At 35.2% G+C, this 20,070-nt stretch overlaps 1 protein-coding gene across 4 annotated transcripts in view; it reads left to right on the top strand.

Moving 5' to 3' along the window:
- The window catches only part of CTDSPL2 (CTD small phosphatase like 2), an 84,557-nt gene that overhangs the window by 38,024 nt on the left and 26,463 nt on the right, over positions 1-20,070 (top strand). For all 4 annotated transcript variants that reach the window (XM_033108530.1, XM_033108533.1, XM_033108532.1 and 1 more), the window contains one exon: positions 18,055-18,193. In XM_033108530.1, the coding sequence (XP_032964421.1) occupies positions 18,055-18,193 (139 nt within the window). The remainder of the gene's footprint in view (positions 1-18,054; positions 18,194-20,070) is intronic.

Genomic DNA, 20,070 nt, shown 5'->3' with positions numbered 1-20,070 from the left:
CCATCCAGCTGCTCCTCCAGTAAGCAGCAGTACTGGGATTTAAATCCATGTACATCTGACTGTGATACCTGTGCTCTTTCTCCTATACCATTCTGTCCCAAAGTAGCTAGAGATCGTCTTTATAGTATTACCTGTCTTCTGTCGGGACTGAGAATTATTCTTGATGAAAGTAAACAGGAGTTGAGTATTCCAGTGCTGCCCACTTTGTCATTTATTTACAATCAATCATCAGCTCAAAGCTTGAAGTTTATGTTTTTACAGGAAGTTTTTTCCCCCCTAGTATTTTTTTGCATATGTCATTATCTTCTATCTTTAGTCTTTCTGATTGTATCATAGACTACTTCTCTTATTTCCACAAATGTCCTTTTCAAAACCAAGTTAGTTAGACAGCTCCCTGTGTTGCCACTTTGGTTTCTTTGGTACCTTTCCTTTTTCTCTTCTTTTGGACTTTTGAAGTTATGTGGCTGGAACTGAACTTTTAGATAAGCTAAGCTTTCTCTTTTGAGTTGTGCCCCTTCCAAGATATCTGACATTGCTTTCATGCCTAGCTCATGAGTCTGGTTTTTTGAAACTTCCTCTCCTTATATCAGCCTTCTTTTTTGCTTTTTTACTTTTATGATTTCTAGGACCAATGGCTACTGGTATTCTTGCCATTTTCCTATAACTGAGCCATGTTTATATATCTAACAAGTTTTAATCTGTGTTCTAGTCCTAACTGCATAAATTAGTCGTGAGACTATTTAGGTAATCTAAGCATAGGTTGTTCATTTATGCATATGTAAGGGGTATGTTTTAGTTTACTAGGGCTGCCATAACAAAATACCACAAATTGGGTGGCTTAAATAATAGAAATTTATTTTCTCACAGTTCTGGAAGCTGGAATTCCCAAGATCAAGATGTCAGCAGGTTGGTTTCTTCTGAGGCCTCTCCTTGATTTGCAGATGACCACTCTTGGCTCACTGTGTTGTCTGTGTCTTAATCTCCTCTTCTTGCAAAGACACCAGTCATATTTGGATTAGGGCCCACCCTAATGATCCCATTTTAACTTAATTACCTCTCTGAAGGCCGTCTCCTTGGTTACATTCTGAGGTCCTAAGGGTTAGGGCTGCAACCAGTGATTTTTTGGAGACACAATTCAGCCCCTAACAGGGTGAATGAAATCTCAGGTCTCTTTCAAATCCAGATTTTATGATTCAAAGACTTAACCACTTCGCAGATTTGGGAATTAGGAACGTGTCAGCAAGAGTACTCAGCAATTGTTGACATGCAGCCTTTCTGCTTTTAGCATAAGATTTCTGATATCTGAAGTGAAGGCCTCACAACCAAAATGTATTTGTTTTATATCAGAAATCTCTTTACACCTAAATAGGTAGTTTCTAGAGTTTTCTCATAACAGAATGATACCTAAATACTGTTCTGTCATAGTTAAGGGTCACCAATTTCCATATGGTTATAAATCTAATGAAGTAGTGAAATCCTTACTTGTTACATTAAATCAGTGTTTTTTTTATTTTTTAAAGTATGACCTACAGAAAGAAATACATGTTATAATACATCTATACATATGAAACAAAACTCATCCTTAATATCTTTTATATGCTCTGATTTGTCTTTTCTAGTCTTCTTATTTTCCTTTTAAAGGTGACTCTAATACTTTAAATTGATTTTATAATCCACTGATGGGTTATACCCCTTAGTTTAATAAAATGTTATTAAATGAAAACTGTTCTCTTTAACCTTTATATTAACAAGCTTCATAGTTTTATTTGGTGGTTTTCCTCCTTCCTACCAAAGTTAAATCTCACTTGTTCATGTAAGCAAGTCCCTCTAGTTGTATTCTTTAACAGCTAGATTAATGAAGTAATTTACCATTTATTAATGGAATGAAAAAAATTAGCTCAGACTGGCTGGTTACATTTAATGATGGAGAAGATAATTTGTTTTAATTCATATTCATATTCTCTCTCCCTTCTTTCCTTTCCTCCCTCCCTTTACGTACACACATACAGCCTGACATACATGCATGCATTTATTCGTATATTTCCTTGTTCTTTGTCTGTTGAACTATGTATACCTAGCACCCAGATCTTAGTTTCTAAATACTATCTTTCACCAGTTATTTAGTGTAAAAGGAACAGGGCTCCTTGAAGAGATATCTCATGCTAGGGCTTGGGTAGTAACAGATTATAACCTCTAGAATAAAATAGCCCATGAGACCATAATGATACATAAATAAATAAGTGGATGGATGGATGGGTGGATGGATGGATGGATGGATGGACGGACGGACAAGAGAAGGAAAAGTTCTTCTCCCTCTTCCACTGTCCCACGCCCCCCATAGCTATCCAATTAGTCAACATTTGTTAAAGAGACTTTCCTTTCCACCTGAGATTAATTAGTATCTTGCTTGAAAATTAAAGGCGATATATATGTGTGGATCTATTTCTGAAACGTATTCTGTTCCATTGATCTCTCTCTCTCTATATATATATCATTATACCCATACTACAGTCTTTATTAGTTTAGCTTTTATAGTGAGGCTTGAAATGAGATAAAGTACTCCAACTTTGTTCTTTTTCAAGTTTATTATTTTAGATCCTTTATACTTACATATAAATTTTAGGATTACCTTGTCTATTTCTCAAATAAGCCTACTGGAATTATAATAGAAATTGTATTGAATATGTAGATCATTTAGTGAGAATGGACATCGTAACAATATTGAATCTGCCAATTAATGATATATCTTTTCATTAATATAGGTGTTCTTAATTTCTCCCAGTAATATAGAGGTCTTACACAACTTTCATTCGTTTTATTCCTAGATATTTAATGTATTATGATGCTGTTTTAAATGATATGCATTGAAATTTTTTGCTTTCCAGTAGTTTGTTAATATACAGAAATATAACTTTTCTATACTGACCTGGTACCATGTGAAATTGGTAAATTCACTTAATATCTGTAGCACTATGTTTTTTTTAAAGATTTCAGAGGTTTTTATACATACATAATTATATCATTTATCAGATAATGACAGTTTTATTCTTTTCTGACCTCTAAGCCTTTTACTTCTTGCATTGGTCAGGACCTCTAGTACAATGTTCAGTGGAGGTGGTGAAAGCAGACACCTTTCTTGTTGCTGATTTTAGGGAAAAAGAGTTTGTTTACCATTAGGTATGATGTTAGCTAAATGGTTTTCATAGTTATCTTTTATTAGTTTGAGGAAGTTCCTTTCTATTCCTAGTTTGCTCAAAGTTTTTATCATGTTGAGCTTTGTCAAAGACTTCTACATCTGTTGAGATATTCAGATTTTACTTTTTTATTCTTTAAATGTGGAGTAGTACATAAATTTTTTTGAATGGAAAACCAAACTTGCAAGTATTGCTGGATTTGATTGCTTTTCTTGTTTGTTTTTTTAAACATTTTTATTTCTGTGTTCATGAAGGCTTTGGTCTGTAGTAGTTTGGGTTTGTAATACTTTCAGATTTGGGGATCAGGATTATGCTGGTGTAAAAACAAGTCATGAATTGTTCCCTCTGCTTTTTCTGAAAGAGCTTGTCTTGGCTTAGTATTATTTCATCCTTAAATAATTAGTAGAATTCACTGGTGAATTCTGGAGTGGGATTTCTGGAATGTGACTGGAATTTTCTTTGTGAGATAGCTTTTATTATAAATTTGATTTCTTTAATATATATATGGTTGTTTCTTTTTTCATTTCTTGTTTCAGTTTTGGTTATATTACATGTTTTTCAAGGAATTTGGCCATTCATCTAAGTTGTTGAATTATTTAGTGTAAAAGATTTTCAGTATTCCTGAATTAACCTAATAATGTCTGTAGGATCTCCTCTTTTCATTCCTGATGTGGATAATTTATGATTTATCTTTGTTTTGATCTGTCTTTCTAGAGGTTTATCAATTTCATTCTTTCAAAGAACCAACATGGTCTTTGTTCATTTTCTTTTTTGTTTGCTGTTTAATTTTACTTGTCATTTTTAATATTTTCTTGTACTCTCTGATTTACTTTTCTAGCTTCTAAACGTGGGAGCTTAGATTAAATAAGAAATATTTAGGCTTTGTGAACCATATTATTTCTGTTGCAGCTACTACTCAACTTTTCCATTGTACATGATACATGAATGAGTATGACTTTGACCAGTGATGTTTGAATTTCATGTAATTTTCATGTGTCATGAAATACTGTTCTTCTGATCCCTCCCCTCCACCCCACCCCCACCCCCCGCCAACAATTTAAAAATATAAAAAACATTCTTAGCTTTCTAGCCATATAAAATCAGTCAGTGTGCAGGATTTGGCTTTTGGAATGTAGTTTGCCAGCCCCTTGCTTAGATCATTAATAGTACACTTTAATTTTTTTTCTAATGTTAAGTATTTAAAGCTGTGAATTTCAAAGTACTGCTTTCCCACATATTCTGATTATATTTTTATTACCATATTTTCTTTATGCTTTATTCTTTGGCCCATGGTTATTTAGAAGTGTGTTGTTTAATTTCCAGGTATTTGGATAATTTCCAGAAATGTGTTATTTAATTTCCAGGTATTTGGGCATTCCAAATATTTTCTAATTGTTAATTTCTAATTTAGTATCATTGTGGTCCAGGAATATATACTCTGTATGATTTCATTGCTTTGGTGTTTTTTGATACTTTATAGAATATAGTCTCTCTTGGTGAATGTCCCATGTGTATTTGAAAATATGTGTATTTTGGAATTGTTGAGTGTGGTATTCTGCAAGTATTACTTAGATCAGGTTGGTTAATAATAGTGCAATCTCCTATGTCCTATTTTTAAACTCGTTTTATCAATTTCTAAGACAAGGGTATTAAAATCCAGCTGTTCTGAATTTTTCTACTTCGCCTTTCAGTTCTGTCTGTTTTCATTTCATTTATTTTGATGCTCTTTTATAGTTGGGTGTACACTGTTCTTGTTATCACAGTAAAGTCTCTCATCTGTAGTAATGTTATTTGCCTTGAGGTTTACTTTGCCTAGTATTGATATAGCCACACAGCGTTTTTGCTTAGCATTTGTGTGATATACTTTTTTCCATCCTGTGTATAAATATACTCTGTTATTGATCAATGATGCTATAGCCCGGCTAGCTCAGTCGGTAGAGCATGAGACTCTTAATCTCAGGGTCTTGGGTTCCAGCCTCACATTGGATGCCAATAATGTCAACTGGCCAAATAATTCTCCAGGTAATCCACCAAAAGAAAACAGTTTATTCGGGACAAGAAAAAGAAACAGAAACAAGGAGTGCATGCACACTCATCGGCTGGTCTTGCCCACCAGCTGCCCACATGGGAAGAAAGCCAGCCCAACATAGCTTCCCTTGTTGTTTGCATCCCTCCCCCGGAAGTTACCATAGAGTTCAACAGGAAGTCAAGACTATAGAGTTAACAAGGGGCCTAGCTTCACCCATAGTCCTCCCAGCTCTACGGTTAAGCATCTTAAGTTGCCAGTTCACTTTTAACATTATTTATATTTAAATTTTCATGTTTCATCTATTTACATTTAATGTAATTATTAATATGGTTAGTAGGAAAGTAACAAGTCTCCCATCTTGTTACTTATTCTGTATTTATCCCATTTGTCATTTGTTTCTCTGTTCTTATCCTGCCTTTTTGGTGAACTAGTTATCTTTTAGAATTCCATTTTATCTCCTATATTGACTTTTTAAAAATTAACTTTAATTATGTAATTGTAATTAAATACAATAAAACACACTCATCTAATGTATATGTTTTCATGACTTTTAACAGATTTAAACACCCATGACCAAAAAATACCTTTACTGACATTCTCATAGCATCACCCTAGACAACCACTGATCTGCTTCCTATCATTATAGATTATATTAATCTTTTCTAGAGTTTCATATGATTGTAATCATACAGTGTGTATGTGTCCTACTTCTTTCACTTAGCATAGTTTTTTAATTCATTTTTTTCTGCATGTTTATCTGTAATTTACCTCCTCTTCCCCAGTAGTATTGTGTTATATGAGTACCTCGGTTTTCAAATGTCTCCGTTGGCGAACGTTTCGGTTTACGAACGCCGTAAACCTGGAAGTAAATGCTTCGGTTTTCCAACACGCCTTGGAAGTCGAACATGTCACGCAGCTTCCACTGAATGCAAGATCCTGAGGCCTAGCTGTCGGCTGTTTTCCAACATTTCAGAACTTGAACGGGCTTCCGGAACGGATTATGTTAGAAAACCGAGGTACCACTGTACCACATAGCATAATTTCTTTATCCATCATCCATTTGGATTGTTTGTTTTTTGGCCGTCATGAATAAAGTTATGAATATTTCTGTTTGAGTACATGTATGGGCATATATTTAAGTGAAAATTGTATTGCTAGATCAGATATAGAAGATACATGTGTTTTTTGTGTATGTGGTAGCTTTATTGAGCTATAATTCACATACCAGAAAACTCACCCATTTAAGGTATAAATTCAGTAGCTTTTAGTTTAGTTAGTTGTGTAACCATTACCACAATCAAATTTAGCCCATTTTCATCATTCCCCTAAGAAACTCCGTACTCTTCAGCTCCTCCTTCCCTAGCCCTGAGCAATCACTAATCTACTTTCTATCTCTATAGATTTACCTATCCTGGACATTTCATATAAATGGAATCATACAGTATGTAGCCTTTATGTTTTGGCTTCTTTCACTTAGCGTAATATTTTCAAAGTGCATCCATGTTGCAGCATGTATCATTACATTATTCCTTTTTATTGCCAAGTAATATTCCATTGTATGAATATACCACATTTTGATTATCAGTTCATCAGTTAGTGGACATTTGAGTTTCTACATTTTGGCTATTATGAAAAATGACTGCTGTGAATGTTCACATACCGAGTTTCCCCAAAAATAAGACCTACCCGGGTAATCAGCTCTAATGCATCTTTTGGAGCAAAAATTAACATAAAACCCAGTTTTATTTTACTGTAAGACCCGATCTTATTTTACTTATATTACTATAAGACCGGGTCTTATGTAATATAACATAAGACTGGGTAGAATAATAATATAATATAATATAACTAGGTTTTATATTCATTTTTGCTCCAAAAGACGCATTAGAGCTGATTGTCCGGCTAGGTCTTATTTTCAGGGAAACACAATATATACGTTTTTATGTGGACATCTATTTTCATTTCTCTTGAGTGTATACCTAGAAGTCGAATTACTGGGTCATATGATAACTCTTCGTTTAGCTTTTTAAGGAACTGCATTTTAGAGTCCCACCAGAAAATATGGGCGTTCTAATTTCTCTACATCCTCATCAATACTTGTTATTGTCTGTCTTTTTTAATTTTAACCATCCTGGTGTTTGTGAAATGGCAGCTCATTGTGATTTTGATACACATTTCCCTAATGATTGATGACATTGAACATCTTTTCATGAGCTTCTTAGCCAGGTGTTTATCTTCTTTGGAGAAATGTCTATTTAAGTCCTTTGCCCATTTTTTAATTGGGTTGTAAGAGTCCTTTATACATTTTAGATACAAATCTCTTACTAGATTTGCAAATATTTTCTCCCATTCTGTGTACCCCTTTGAAGTACAAAAGTTTTTACTTCTGATGAAGTCCAATTGTTTAATTTTGTTGCTTGTGTTTTTGATGTCATATCCAAAGAACCATTGCCAAATTCAAGGTGATGAAGATTTAGCCCTAGGTTTTTTTTTTATAAGCATTTTATAGTTTTAGTTATTATACTTAGTTTTTCTGTCTATCTTGAATTAATTTTTGTAGATGGTGTGAGGTAAGGATCCAACTTTATTGGTCCCAGCACTATTTGTTGGCTGTTTAACTTTTAAGAAACTGCCCAACTGTTTTCCAAAATATTCGTACCATTTTACATTCTATCTAGCAATGTCTGATAGTTTCAGTTACCCACATTCTTACCAATATTTGGTTTGTTAGTCTTTTTAACTTTAACTTCAACCTCTCTACAGGGGTAAGTGGTATCTCCTTGTGTTTCTATTTTGCATTTCCCTGATGATTAATGAGGTTGAGTATTTTTTCGTGTTTATTGGCCATGTGTGGATCTTCTTTTGTGAACTGTCAAATTAAAATTTTTCCCCATTTGGAGGAAAGGCTCTTTAACTTTTCTCTTATCGTTTTGTTAGTAGACCCTCTTAAGCAAGTGGTTCTTAAAGTTTTTGATCTTAGGATCCTTTACCTTCTTAGAAATATTGGAAACCCTAAAGAACATTTATGTGAGTTGTATATATCAATATATCTCATTGGATATTAGAACTGAGGAATTTGAAAATAGTCATTCATAATTTTAAATCTACTACATATTAATACAAACATAACTGTTTTCTAAAAACAAAAAGGAAATTAGTGGGAAGCCTGACATTTACAGTTTTGCAAATCTTCTTAATGGTCGCTTCATAGAAGGTAGTTTATTGTTATTGTTGAAGCATGAAAACAACAACAACATGTATTTTGAAAAGGGAAAAGTATTTTAGTGTCCTTTTTAAATAATTGCAAATACTGTATTGATACTACTCCAAAACTTGACAACTGTGTAGTTTTTTAGGTTCTAGTTCCAAGATTGAATTTGAAAGCTCTGCAGTGATCTTTTTGTTGATCTGTCTTGCACTTGGAGTGGATATTTTTCCGATGTATGGTTTTGTAACATCATGCACTGGTTATTTGAAAAAAACTGGTTCACTGAATTGTGCAGATCTTCCATGTGTTTACATATTGACAAATTTTATTATTCAATATTTAAACATCACATTTGTGAGCATCCCCACTGATCTCAACAGAACAGTCTTTAAATATTGGGAAGCTGTCAAGCTCATGATTCTGGGTTCAACTTTTCTAAAATTCTAATTTTTGCTTGAAAACTCAAATTTTATTGTTGGCAATAAAAACCGTCAGTTTTCTTAAAGTGACAGGCTTGCTTTGTTCAATTTTCAGAAAATACCTACTTCCAGTAAAAATAATTTTCCGTCAGAAAAAGTAGTCTAATATAGGTTACAGCTCAGTCACTTACTTTTCCCCAACACAATTGTGGAAGCACAAATTTGCAGCAGAAGTACTTTGTGTATACTTCCCATCTCATCATACAGAATGTTAACACATATTTAAGCGTTGAGATTTGATTAATTTTACAGCTTCATCAAGGACATTCTTAAGTAGAATCAGCTTTTTTCTGCAAGTCCATGGCAGTGAAAAGCACAATAACTATTGGATGTCAGTGCCTTGATTTGCTAAGGTGGTAGTAGTTATATCCATCACAGTTGTGCTTTTGCACAATTAGTGCAGATGTCAGCACAAGTTATTCCAGGATAAAATGAGATGCAAAAAAATACGTACCATTTGTGTTTGTTACCATGCATTCACAGTAAAGAAGATCTTTGATGATTAAAGATCTTCGGTGATTAGTTGATGCTGGAACCATCAACATAAATACAGTCAAAACAGAAAGTTCAGCCACATCTGTAAGACAAAAGTACAGTTCTGCAAACCAGATTTTAAATCGTTTTTTGTATTTGCAGATACTTTTTTTTTAAAGACACATTTATTCAGCGTCATTATCAGACTATTACATTTAGCAATCAAGAGCATGGGTGCAAAAAAAATTCTAGTTAAAACCCTTTGTTGGAATGCTTTTTACACTTTCCACAGAACAGAAACTGAAATAACCTGTTACACAATTAGTAACAAATGCAGTTCTCGAGGTTTTTGTCCATACACAGGATTGTTGTCTAAAACATGTCTTCTTTGTAGCAGCTAGGCCCTGCCACCACTGTGCTTGGCTGAGTTCACAAATCTCTTGCTACCTGTAGTTTCTCTGTCACTTCTCTGGCTCTCCTCTCCTGCTAAGCTTTGTTTCCTGGCAGTAATTAAAACCTTCTGCCACTGCCATAGCTTCTGCTGCTGCTGGAACCACCAGAGCCACCTTAGTTTTGTGGTTTGGCAAAGTATTGGCCTCCACCACCATACGGGCCAGAGCTTCTGCTGCCAAAATTTTTCCTTCCATGGGTCCAAAATTTGAAGATAAATTGTTATAATTGTCAAAATCATTGTAGCTCCACCTCCTCCAAAATTGCTTTTATCATTACTAAATCCATTATAACCATTTCCACTGCCACCATATCTTCCACCACCACAACTGCCACCAAAGTCACCTCAACCACTGACGTTACCTCCATGACCAAAGTTGTCATTCAAACCAAAACCACCTCCACAATCACCACCGAAGTTTCCAGAACCATTTTGACCTCTGACTGGATGAAACACTAGCCATTTCTTGCTTAGACAGGGCTTTCCATACTTCCCCATTGTGGCCATTCACAGCATGGTATTTCTGAATGACATGCTTGTCTACAGAGTCACGGGCATCAAAGGTTACAAAAGCCAAGCCTCTCTTCTTGCCACTGCTTCAGTCAGTCATGATTTCAATCACTTCAATTTTCCCACACTGTTCAAAATCATCTCTTAGGTGATATTCTTCAGTGTCTCCTTTAATACCACCAGCAAAAATCTTTTCCACAGTGCAGTGGACACCAGGTGTTTGAGAATCTCCTCTTGAGCAGCCCTCTTTGGTCCCACAACTCTTCCCTCCACCTTGTGTGGCCTTGCCTTCATGGTTGCACTCACCTCCTCCACGGCGGCATAGATGACAAACCCAAAGCCTCTGGAGCGCTTGGTGTTTGGATACCTCATCACCACACAGTCTGAGCATTCCCCATTGTTCAGAATGGTTCCTCCAACTCACATCGGTTGTTTCAAAGCTCAAACCTCCCATGAAGAGGTTCTGCAGCTGTTCGGGCTCTTTGTGAGACTCTTGAGTTAGACATGACGACTGCGGGAGGAGAGTCTTGAACGATGCTTAACTTGGCAGTGTCCACGGACAAAAAGGCTGCACAGAAGTCTTTAATTCAGCAATTTATTTTATCATTGGAAACTGGAAGTGCCTGTTTCTTTTACTGACTTTTTACCCAGCAGGCTTTCAGCACTATCTACTGTAAAAGTGTATTTTATAAGTCTCTCAGATATTATGTACACTTTTTCAACTGATGCAATATAACTTTCTCTTTAAGATACTTCATGGGCTTTTTTATTTTTGGTTTGAAAAGCTGTAACAATTTTGCCTTTTAAAGAACTCATCATAGTATATTTTAAAATATCCTTTTTTTAAAAAAATGCTGAATGATCTCAAATGACAGTACAACTGAATTGTCACCGTAATTGAATTTCAGTATGTTCTATTGCATAAGACACAATAGGACTACTTAGGCAGCCAAAGGGAAAATAGGTTTATCATATTTTCATTTGTAATTCGCAATATACAATTCCATCCAGTTTCTTTGGAATACATTTGCCCTTTTTGTGATAAGAGAATTCTAATATATCAGTTTAATCCTTTCATCAGTACATCAGTGGGTTTAAATCACAAATCATCTAATCTCCCTTTTTAAATTCAATGGCCTAGTTATTATAAAGTTACAAATTTTCTTTTAAAATACTAAATTCTAAAATAGCTTTTAGATAAAATTTTAAAAACCAAATTTAATATTGCAAAACAACAAGAGTACTCTTATTGTGTTTCTACATATATAGAAAAACTTGGAGATTTCAAGATAATAATTTACTGGATCATAATAAGGCTAAAGAGATTATAGCAAGTATAACTATTGAACATAGCTAGTAAGAGCACAGTAGAAGTACTGAACATAAAGATCTTTTATATTTACTCATATATTTGCCTTAGTGGTGTTCATTCCTTACTGCAAATTTAGGGTCCCATCTGGTATTATTTATTTTATGCCTAAAGAACTTCACTTAGTATTTCTTGTGTAGATCAGCTGAAAATGAATTCTGTCAACTTTTCTGTTTAGAATGCCTTTAAAGTGAACTATTAAAAAAACTCTTACCAGTTTTTTATAGTTTATTTCGATACATTCTGAGCCTGTAGTCATCACATACTATCTTTTAGTCCTCATTTGTTTTAGTTATATAGGTTCTACATATGTTCCATATATTTAATGGTTATCTTCAGTCCTCATGTGAATTGTTGTCATTTTTATGTCTAAAGCTCATTTTCTAGTAGATGCCACAGAAAGCATTCTTGGGGAAAATATTCTGAGTTCTTGCTTGTTGCTAAAGTGCCCTTTATGCTTGAAAATCAGTTTTGCTGCATGTAAAATTTTTGGCTCACATTTTCTCTTGATTATTTTAAATGTTATTTCATTTTATTCTGACATACAAAGTATTGCTGTCAAAGTTTGATAATCTAATTCTTCCCTTTATAAATAAAGTGACTTTGCCTGTTCTCCTAAGTATTTTTTTCTTTAAATTCTGTTAAGTTTAGGATGTATCTGTTTTTCTGGGTTGATGGTTTAGTTAAAAAACCAGTTAGCTCAGTTGTTTAGAGAGTGGCGCTAAGAACACCAAGGCTGCTGGTTCGATCCCCACATGGGCCACTGTGAGCTGTGCCCTCCTTATAAATAAATAAATAAATAAATAAATAAATAAATAACAACAAATCAACCCAGAAAAAGTTTTAGTACTTTTTCATGTAATTTCATGTATTTTCAAATATGTAATTTCAAATATTTTATTTGAGGAAAATTTTCTAATATTTGTTCTCTTGCCATGTTTTTGCTTTGGTTTCCTTCTTCAAGGACTACTGTTTTCTGTCTGTTGGATCTTCTTTGTCTGTCTTGCAGTATTTGTCAACATTTTGATATCTTAAATTTTTTTTCCCGTTTTACCTTGTATTTCTCTTAAAGGCATAATCTATTGTTTACTCACTTCTATGTCCATTCTATTTCGGTCTTTATTTCTGAAATGATTTTTTTCTTCTAATTATTTTCTTCTGTCTCTTCATTTCTGAGTTTTCTTAACTCTGATGTATGTCTCATCATTTTCTTAATTTCTTGTTTTGCTTTGAAATAGAAGGCTATTGTTTTGATCTATTCTCTATGCATGTTTTTCTGACTTTTTTAAATCTGTAGAGGTCATTTGACTTCTTGTTCATTTTATTGTAATTTTTATTTGGGATTTGACATGTGTACTTTCTTGTTGCTCATTTTTATGTGAGATTGGTTTTTCTGAATTTTTAGAGAGTTTTGTGGTTCAAAGTATCTTTTCAATTAGGTTTGTGTTTTTGTGTGGTGTTAAAAAATACAATGATTGCTTTTCTAGTTTTCCTGTCACTTTACCCCTACCCCATGTTTATCTGGAACTTCTTTTTCTCCTCTCCTGTGATTTTCTTAATTCAATTTTGATTCCATTCCCAGCAATTTCCCTCCGTGTGGAACCCTGCTGTAGAAGGGGGCCATAGTTGGTCAATTTCAAGAGTTCATAAAAGCTAAACTTGCTCCTGTTTCATTCTCATCATTGACCCCTTTGCTATTGGATTGGGTAGCAACTTCCTCTCCTCTTCTCATCTGCTTTCATCAAGTTGGCCTGCTATGCTTTCAATTGAATACCTGCCTGTTAGCTATTTTGGGCTACTCCTGTTCTCAGATGTGTTGTTATACATCTTGTTGCATCCTTTTGCTTTCTTCTGCAGTGGTGCATGTGGGCATTCAGGTGTTGTGGCTGTTGGTTTGTCCTCCACTTGGAGTTTGGGGGAGACACCTTATTTCCTGATTTTGTTCTGAATTTGTCCTTGGGTTTTTGTTGCCTCTTTAGTTCTCTGTATTTCCTTCGGGATTCAGAGATTTCAGAAAACCACCTTCCCAAGATTTTCCACTTAAAAGAGACAATTTTGAAAAATGCAGATTCCAGAGAAAACATTGTAGGATTATTAAATTTATTAAAACAGCATGTATAGTAATGTAGAAATCCTGTTTTTCCTAATTCCTCTTCTAAAAATCTTATCATGTCCAAAAATGTCCCTGAAGTGTGTATAGTTGAATATTTACGGAAGACTAGGATTGGGTGACGAATTCTCTTTCAGAATTGAATCATCATCAGACATTTGAATACATTATCCTAAAAAATAGGATTTTTATCAGTGCAGAACCTTACTTAACCTTGATCTTAATAGCTTCTGCTTCCTTCTCTTTAGAGATGTAAGCTAAGGTATTTGAGTGTATTCTCAATTGACCATAATGCAGTGTGTTCTGGTACAATATGTGGTGCCTCCACAATATCAGTTAGCTTATACACTGTTGGGAATCAGGGGAATAGTGTCAGTGTAATATGGGTGGTATTTTGGTTTATACGTGATTTTCCCTAAATTGGATAGGGGGATCCTAAATAATGGGAGTTGAATTTTATACTTCATAAGGGAAGTTCAGCTGCTACAGAGCCTAAGGCACCCCCAAACCCCACACATAGACTTTTAAATTAAAAATGATAACCTGCAGTGGGGGTGTCCTCCCAGAGATGTACAGCCTGGCCTAGCAGGGACTCTTCTCATGTGGCAGCTGCATTGTCATAGCAGCCCTATTAAAGCTTTATCTATCAGCTCCCATAAGCCTTTGTTTCTACTTTTTTTTTTTAACACCTTTTATTAAGCTTTGAAGTAGTGTTTCAGCTGATCCTCGCTGCCTGACTGGGGTATCCAAGTTATCTCTGGAGGTCCCAGTCATTATTCTTGTTAGTGCTGTGGTTATAGAGTTATAGGGGTATTGACTGATCTGCCCCAATGTTCCCCTCTCTACTCTCCTGGTCCCATTTTTTCTCCTACCATAAACCTTGATATTTTTAGTATTGCAGAATGTAAGGTTTTCAGAAATGTATGTATTTATGTTATACCAGGTGAACTTCCTTAAGAGGATGCTGGAACTTAGTGTAGTTAAGGTTTTGTGGCACTATTTCTATTTTTGAAGGACTTGATAAAAAGACCCCTTATATTTTGCCACTATTTCTATTTTTGAAGGACTTTATAAAGAGCCCCTCTATATTTTGCAGTAATGGAGATCCCATATTTGAGATATGAGGCTTCCAGTTCATTTTAAAATACAGGGGAATGCTAAACAGTAAAAATGAGAGGAGTTTTGTTTTGAATCACTGAGGCATTTTGTGCTATATAGTAGCCCCCCTTATCCACTGGGGATATGTTCCAAGACCCCCAGTGGATGCCTGAAACTGTGGGCAGTGCTGAACCGTATATATACTATGATTTTTCCCTATACACGTATACCTATGATAAAGTTTAATTTATAAATTAGGCACAGTAAGAGATTAATAACAATAGCTAACAATAAAATAGAACAGTTATAACAATATACTGTAATAAGTTATAGCATGTGGCCTCTCAAAATATTGTACTGTACTCACCCTTCATGTGATGATGTGAGATAGATAATAAGTGCCTGTGTGATAAAGTGAAGTGAGGTGAATGATACTGGCATTGTGACGTAGCATTGGATTTTATAAGGGTTTCTTGAACACAAGCACTGTAATACCAGGACAATGATACAGTAACTGAGTCAGCTACTGAGTGACTAACAGATGGGCCAGTATACAGCGTAGATCTCACTTGACATGTTTATTTTCTGTTTTTAAAAACAATATTCAATCTTTAGAAAATGCATAATAGTATGAGGTATGATCAAAAAATACGGTGAATGTTTAAATTAATTTATTACAATAAAAGACACATTGCCATTAATCTCCCTCAAAATACCTCCCCTTGCTTTGAACACACTTATCCCATCATTCTTGCCACTTTCTGAAATAGTTCTGGAAGTCCTCTTTCAGAAGTGTCTTTAGTTGCACTGTCGTGGCTGCCTCGATGTCCTGAATTGATTCAAAACTTTTACCTTTCACGGTCATTTTGACTTTGGGGAAGAACCAGAAGTTGCACAGTGCCAGATCCGATGAATAAGGTGGATGAGCATACACCATAATGTTTTTATTTGACAGAAATTGACGTACCAGAAGTGATGCGTGATAGTCTTTCTGTTGTGATCACAAAATATGGTGAATGCTGCTGCCAAGTGCCATCCACTCGAAAGGCAGGGATCTTCAATAAGGGAAGCGGCACGTCGAAACTTAGTGACTGTGTGAAAAGTTTCAACTTGTTTGGTGCAGTCAGTCAGGTGTGAGCTACGGTTGAGAGAATGTGTGTTTTAAAGTGTGCCATAAATCATCCTCCATCATGACAACGCTCCGTGTTACACATCGCTGCTGGTATACGGCAATTTCTGTCAAATAAAAACATTACAGTGTGTCTTCATCTACTTTATTCATGGGATCTGGCACTGTGTGACTTCTGGATCTTCCCCAAAGTCAAAATGATTCAGGACATTGAGGCAGCCACAACAGCGCAACTAAAGATACTTAAGAAAGAGGACTTCCAGATCTGCTTCATAAAGTGGCAAGAACAATGGGATAAATAGGTTTGAAGCAAGGGGGAGTATTTTGAAGGGTATTAACGGTTATGTGTCTTACGATAATAAACGTTTTTTATTTTAAACATTTATTTGCTGTGGTGTAAAAGCATCAAATATAAAAAAGTAGACAAGTTATTCCTGTTGAATAAGGATGTTGATTATATGTGTAAATTATACATAAAGATTTTAAAATCTAGTCCTTATCCAAAGATTTCAAGTAGTCTCATTAAAACAAGGAATTACCGTGTTTCCCCAAAAATAAGACCTAGCTGGACAATCAGCTCTAATGCATCTTTTGGAACAAAAATTAATATTAGACTCGGTCATATATTATATAAGACCCGGTCTTATATTTCACTGTAAGACCGGGTCTTATATTAATTTTTGCTCCAAAAGACGCATGGTTTAGCTAGGTCTTATTTTCGGGGAAACACGGTATAGGCCAGTATTACAGTAAATGTAAGAAAATTGCTCGTGTGTTAGATGACTCTAAAAGTTTTACAATGAGAAAAAAATAGATGGAGAAAAATCAACTAATTGCTTGGAGTATGTACTCTCAGTCAATAATACTATAAAAATAGTATAAACTGGTCATATGTGGGTTTGCCCCATATAAGGAAATGAATAGAGAGCTTTGTTAAGAGTAGACTCCTTAGTGTTAATTTAGGCCTTTAAAGAATTGAGGTTGACATTAGGGGGTGTGGCAGTGGCAGGCCCTATAATTTTTTGTCATTTTTGGTAATATGTGATATGCCAGCAAATTCCAGTAAGGTTCTCTCTCTTCCCCTCAGGGCTCATGAAGCGACCTCTGTTCTTTCAGGCAATTCTAGGAATAAGGGGAAATTGCTGAAAATTCAGAGCACGTTGTATAATCAGTTTTTTCAATAGCATGGAAATTGAATGGATCTTGGGGAAAGGATCTGAATTGCATTAATAACTACTCTTCATGACACTCACATTTTTCCTGTATTTTCTACCAATGTTAGATATTAATTCAGTTTGTTACTCCTGGATTTGAAAAACGGGAAATATATCATACCGCATTAATTCTTTTCTTTTGAGATATAATTGATGTATATTAAGTATATAATGTAATGATTTGATATTTGTATGTATTGCGAAGTGATCACCACAATAAGTCTAGTTAACATCAATCAACATACATAGTTCCAGAGTTTTTTTCCCCTTGTGTTGAGAACGTTAAAGATTTACTCTCTTCGCAACTTTCAAATATCCGATACAGTATTAACTGTACTCACCATGCTGTACATTACATCTTCATGACTTATTATTTTATTACTTGAGTTTCGTACCTTCACCCATTTCTCCCACCTCTGGCAACCACCACCAATCTGTTCTCTGTTTTGTTTGTTTAATTTTAGATTTCACATACAAGTGAGATCATAACAGTATTTGTCTTTCTCTGTCTGACTTATTTCACTTAGTATAATGTAGTATAATGCCCTCCAAGTCCATCCATGTTGTCACAAATGGCAAGATTTCATTCTTTTCTTATGGCTGCATATATATATATATGCCATATTTTCTTTATCCATTCATCAATCAGTGGACCCTTAGGTTGTTTCCGTATGTTGGCTGTTGTAAATGATGCTGCAATGGGATGCATATCAAATTTTATTATTTTAAAAGTGTAACCTATGAGGCAGAAAGACTGCTCAATGCATGTTTTTCCTTTTATATCTTAAGGAAGAGAGAGAAAATCCTTCGAAACGGAGTAGAATTGAACGTGATATAGATAATAATCTGATCACATCAACACCAAGAGCAGGAGAAAAACCTAACAAACAGATATCTCGAGTAAGGCGGAAAAGTCAAGTAAATGGAGGTTTGTTAATATTTAGATACTGTTTTATTAGGTATAAGCAGAGATCTCACCTGATATGTTTCTTTTCTGTTTTTAAAAATCTACTTTGAGCAGTTTCTGCCTTGTTTTTGTAATCTTTAGTAAATATTAATAGCATGAAGTGAAATAAAAATTTACCTTAATATAAATCTACCTTTTTGAATTAAAATGACAACAGCAGAGCAACTAGCTTTATACTGTTTACTATGAACGTGTAAATGGATCAACATTTTTGGCTTCTGATGAACTCATTTCTTAAAATAATAATAGTTGTGACTTAATTTGTAGATGTACAAATTTGAAGTATGTACTTAATATGTACAAAGAATTTGTTTCTGGATCATAGAATTTCAGAGCTCAGAGAGGGCTTAGATCATTCAGGCCAGTTGTTCTCAACTAGGAGTGGTTTTGTCCCCCAGGGGACATTTGTCAATGCCTGGAGACCTTTTTGGTTGTCACAGTCTGTCGGGGTTGCTACTCATATCTCGCAGTAGAGGTCAGGGATGCTGCTAAACATCCTACAATGCACAGGCCATCTTCCCACAACAAAGAATTATCCAGCCCAGAAGTCAATAGTGTTGCTGTTGATAAACCCTGTTCAGGTCAATATCTTATATGGCCGAGAAGCTCCTCAAAGTTAAAAAGAAGAAAACAAGAACAAGCAGAGAAAGCTATAAAGAACAACACTTAGGAACATGGCATACTGCCTTTTAACCAATGCTGTTGTAAACACGACAGCAATAAAAATTTCTTACCTCTTTTCCCTCAATGCAGTGTTGTATCTCTTATCGTTAGAGTTCACCATTATGGAGAAAAGGGATAAAGGAACAAGTTATTAAAAGACCTACAGCAAAGAAGGAAAGAAATGAGGTAGATGCCGAGTAACGTTGTAAATGGTTAAGGATGATGAATCAAAACATTTGTTTGAATTTATTTTTATTTTATATTTTCCAAAAACCCATGAAAAATTTTTATTCACTAGAAATTAAAAAAAACAACTGGTTATTCTTCCTAACCACTTTGAAATGGTGCCTCAATATCCATAGGTAATTTTTGATACTGCTATCCATAGTCTTCTGCTTCAATAAAGCTATGTTCCCTCTATTTATTTCATTGCAAATAGATTGGAGGTTAGGTTTTATGAAGTAGGCAGCATCCCAAAATGTAAATAAAGACAAAATTTTGCATTTGTGTTTTCGATATTGTCGCTTGCTTTAGTTACAAAGAATTTATTTCATTCTGTTACCCTGTGTTGATAAGAAGCCTTTCAGTCTGTAATTCTAGATATAAATCTATAGTTGACCCTTTAACAACGTGGGGCCCTGACCCCTTGGCACAGTCAAAAAATCCACACATAACTTTGACTCCCTCAAAACTTCAGTTGTCCTTTGGAGTCTGTGGGGATTGGTTTTGGACCCCTGTGGATATACCAAAATCCACAGATGCTCAGGTCCCTTATACAAAATGGCTTACATAGAACAATGCCCTCTGCTTCTGTGCATCCCAGCCACAGATTGAAAGTCCTGTTTTTTTTTTTCCCCTTCTTCCATCCTCCCGCCATACTCTGGTTTAAGCGTTGTTTCTCAGTCCAGTGTAGGACACAGCTCCCTGGCCCATGCTGGTATTATGAGCCTTGTGCTCCCCCAGCCACCAGTCGTCACTTGGCCAACTCACAGCAGCTCATGGCAGCTCTTGCCAGCTGCTGGCCACTCACGCTGGCCACCAGCCGCTCATGGCAGCCCACGGTAGCACACAGCAGCTCACGGCAGCCCACACCAACCTCTGGTTGTTCCTCTAGTTCACGGCAGCCCAACTCCAGGGAGAGCCATTGTTCACAATCTTAACTGTAGAGGGCGCAG

The sequence above is a fragment of the Rhinolophus ferrumequinum genome, chromosome 6, assembly GCF_004115265.2.
Source record: "Rhinolophus ferrumequinum isolate MPI-CBG mRhiFer1 chromosome 6, mRhiFer1_v1.p, whole genome shotgun sequence".
Classification (NCBI taxonomy): domain Eukaryota; kingdom Metazoa; phylum Chordata; class Mammalia; order Chiroptera; family Rhinolophidae; genus Rhinolophus; species Rhinolophus ferrumequinum.
This window is presented reverse-complemented; position numbering and strand designations above follow the sequence as displayed.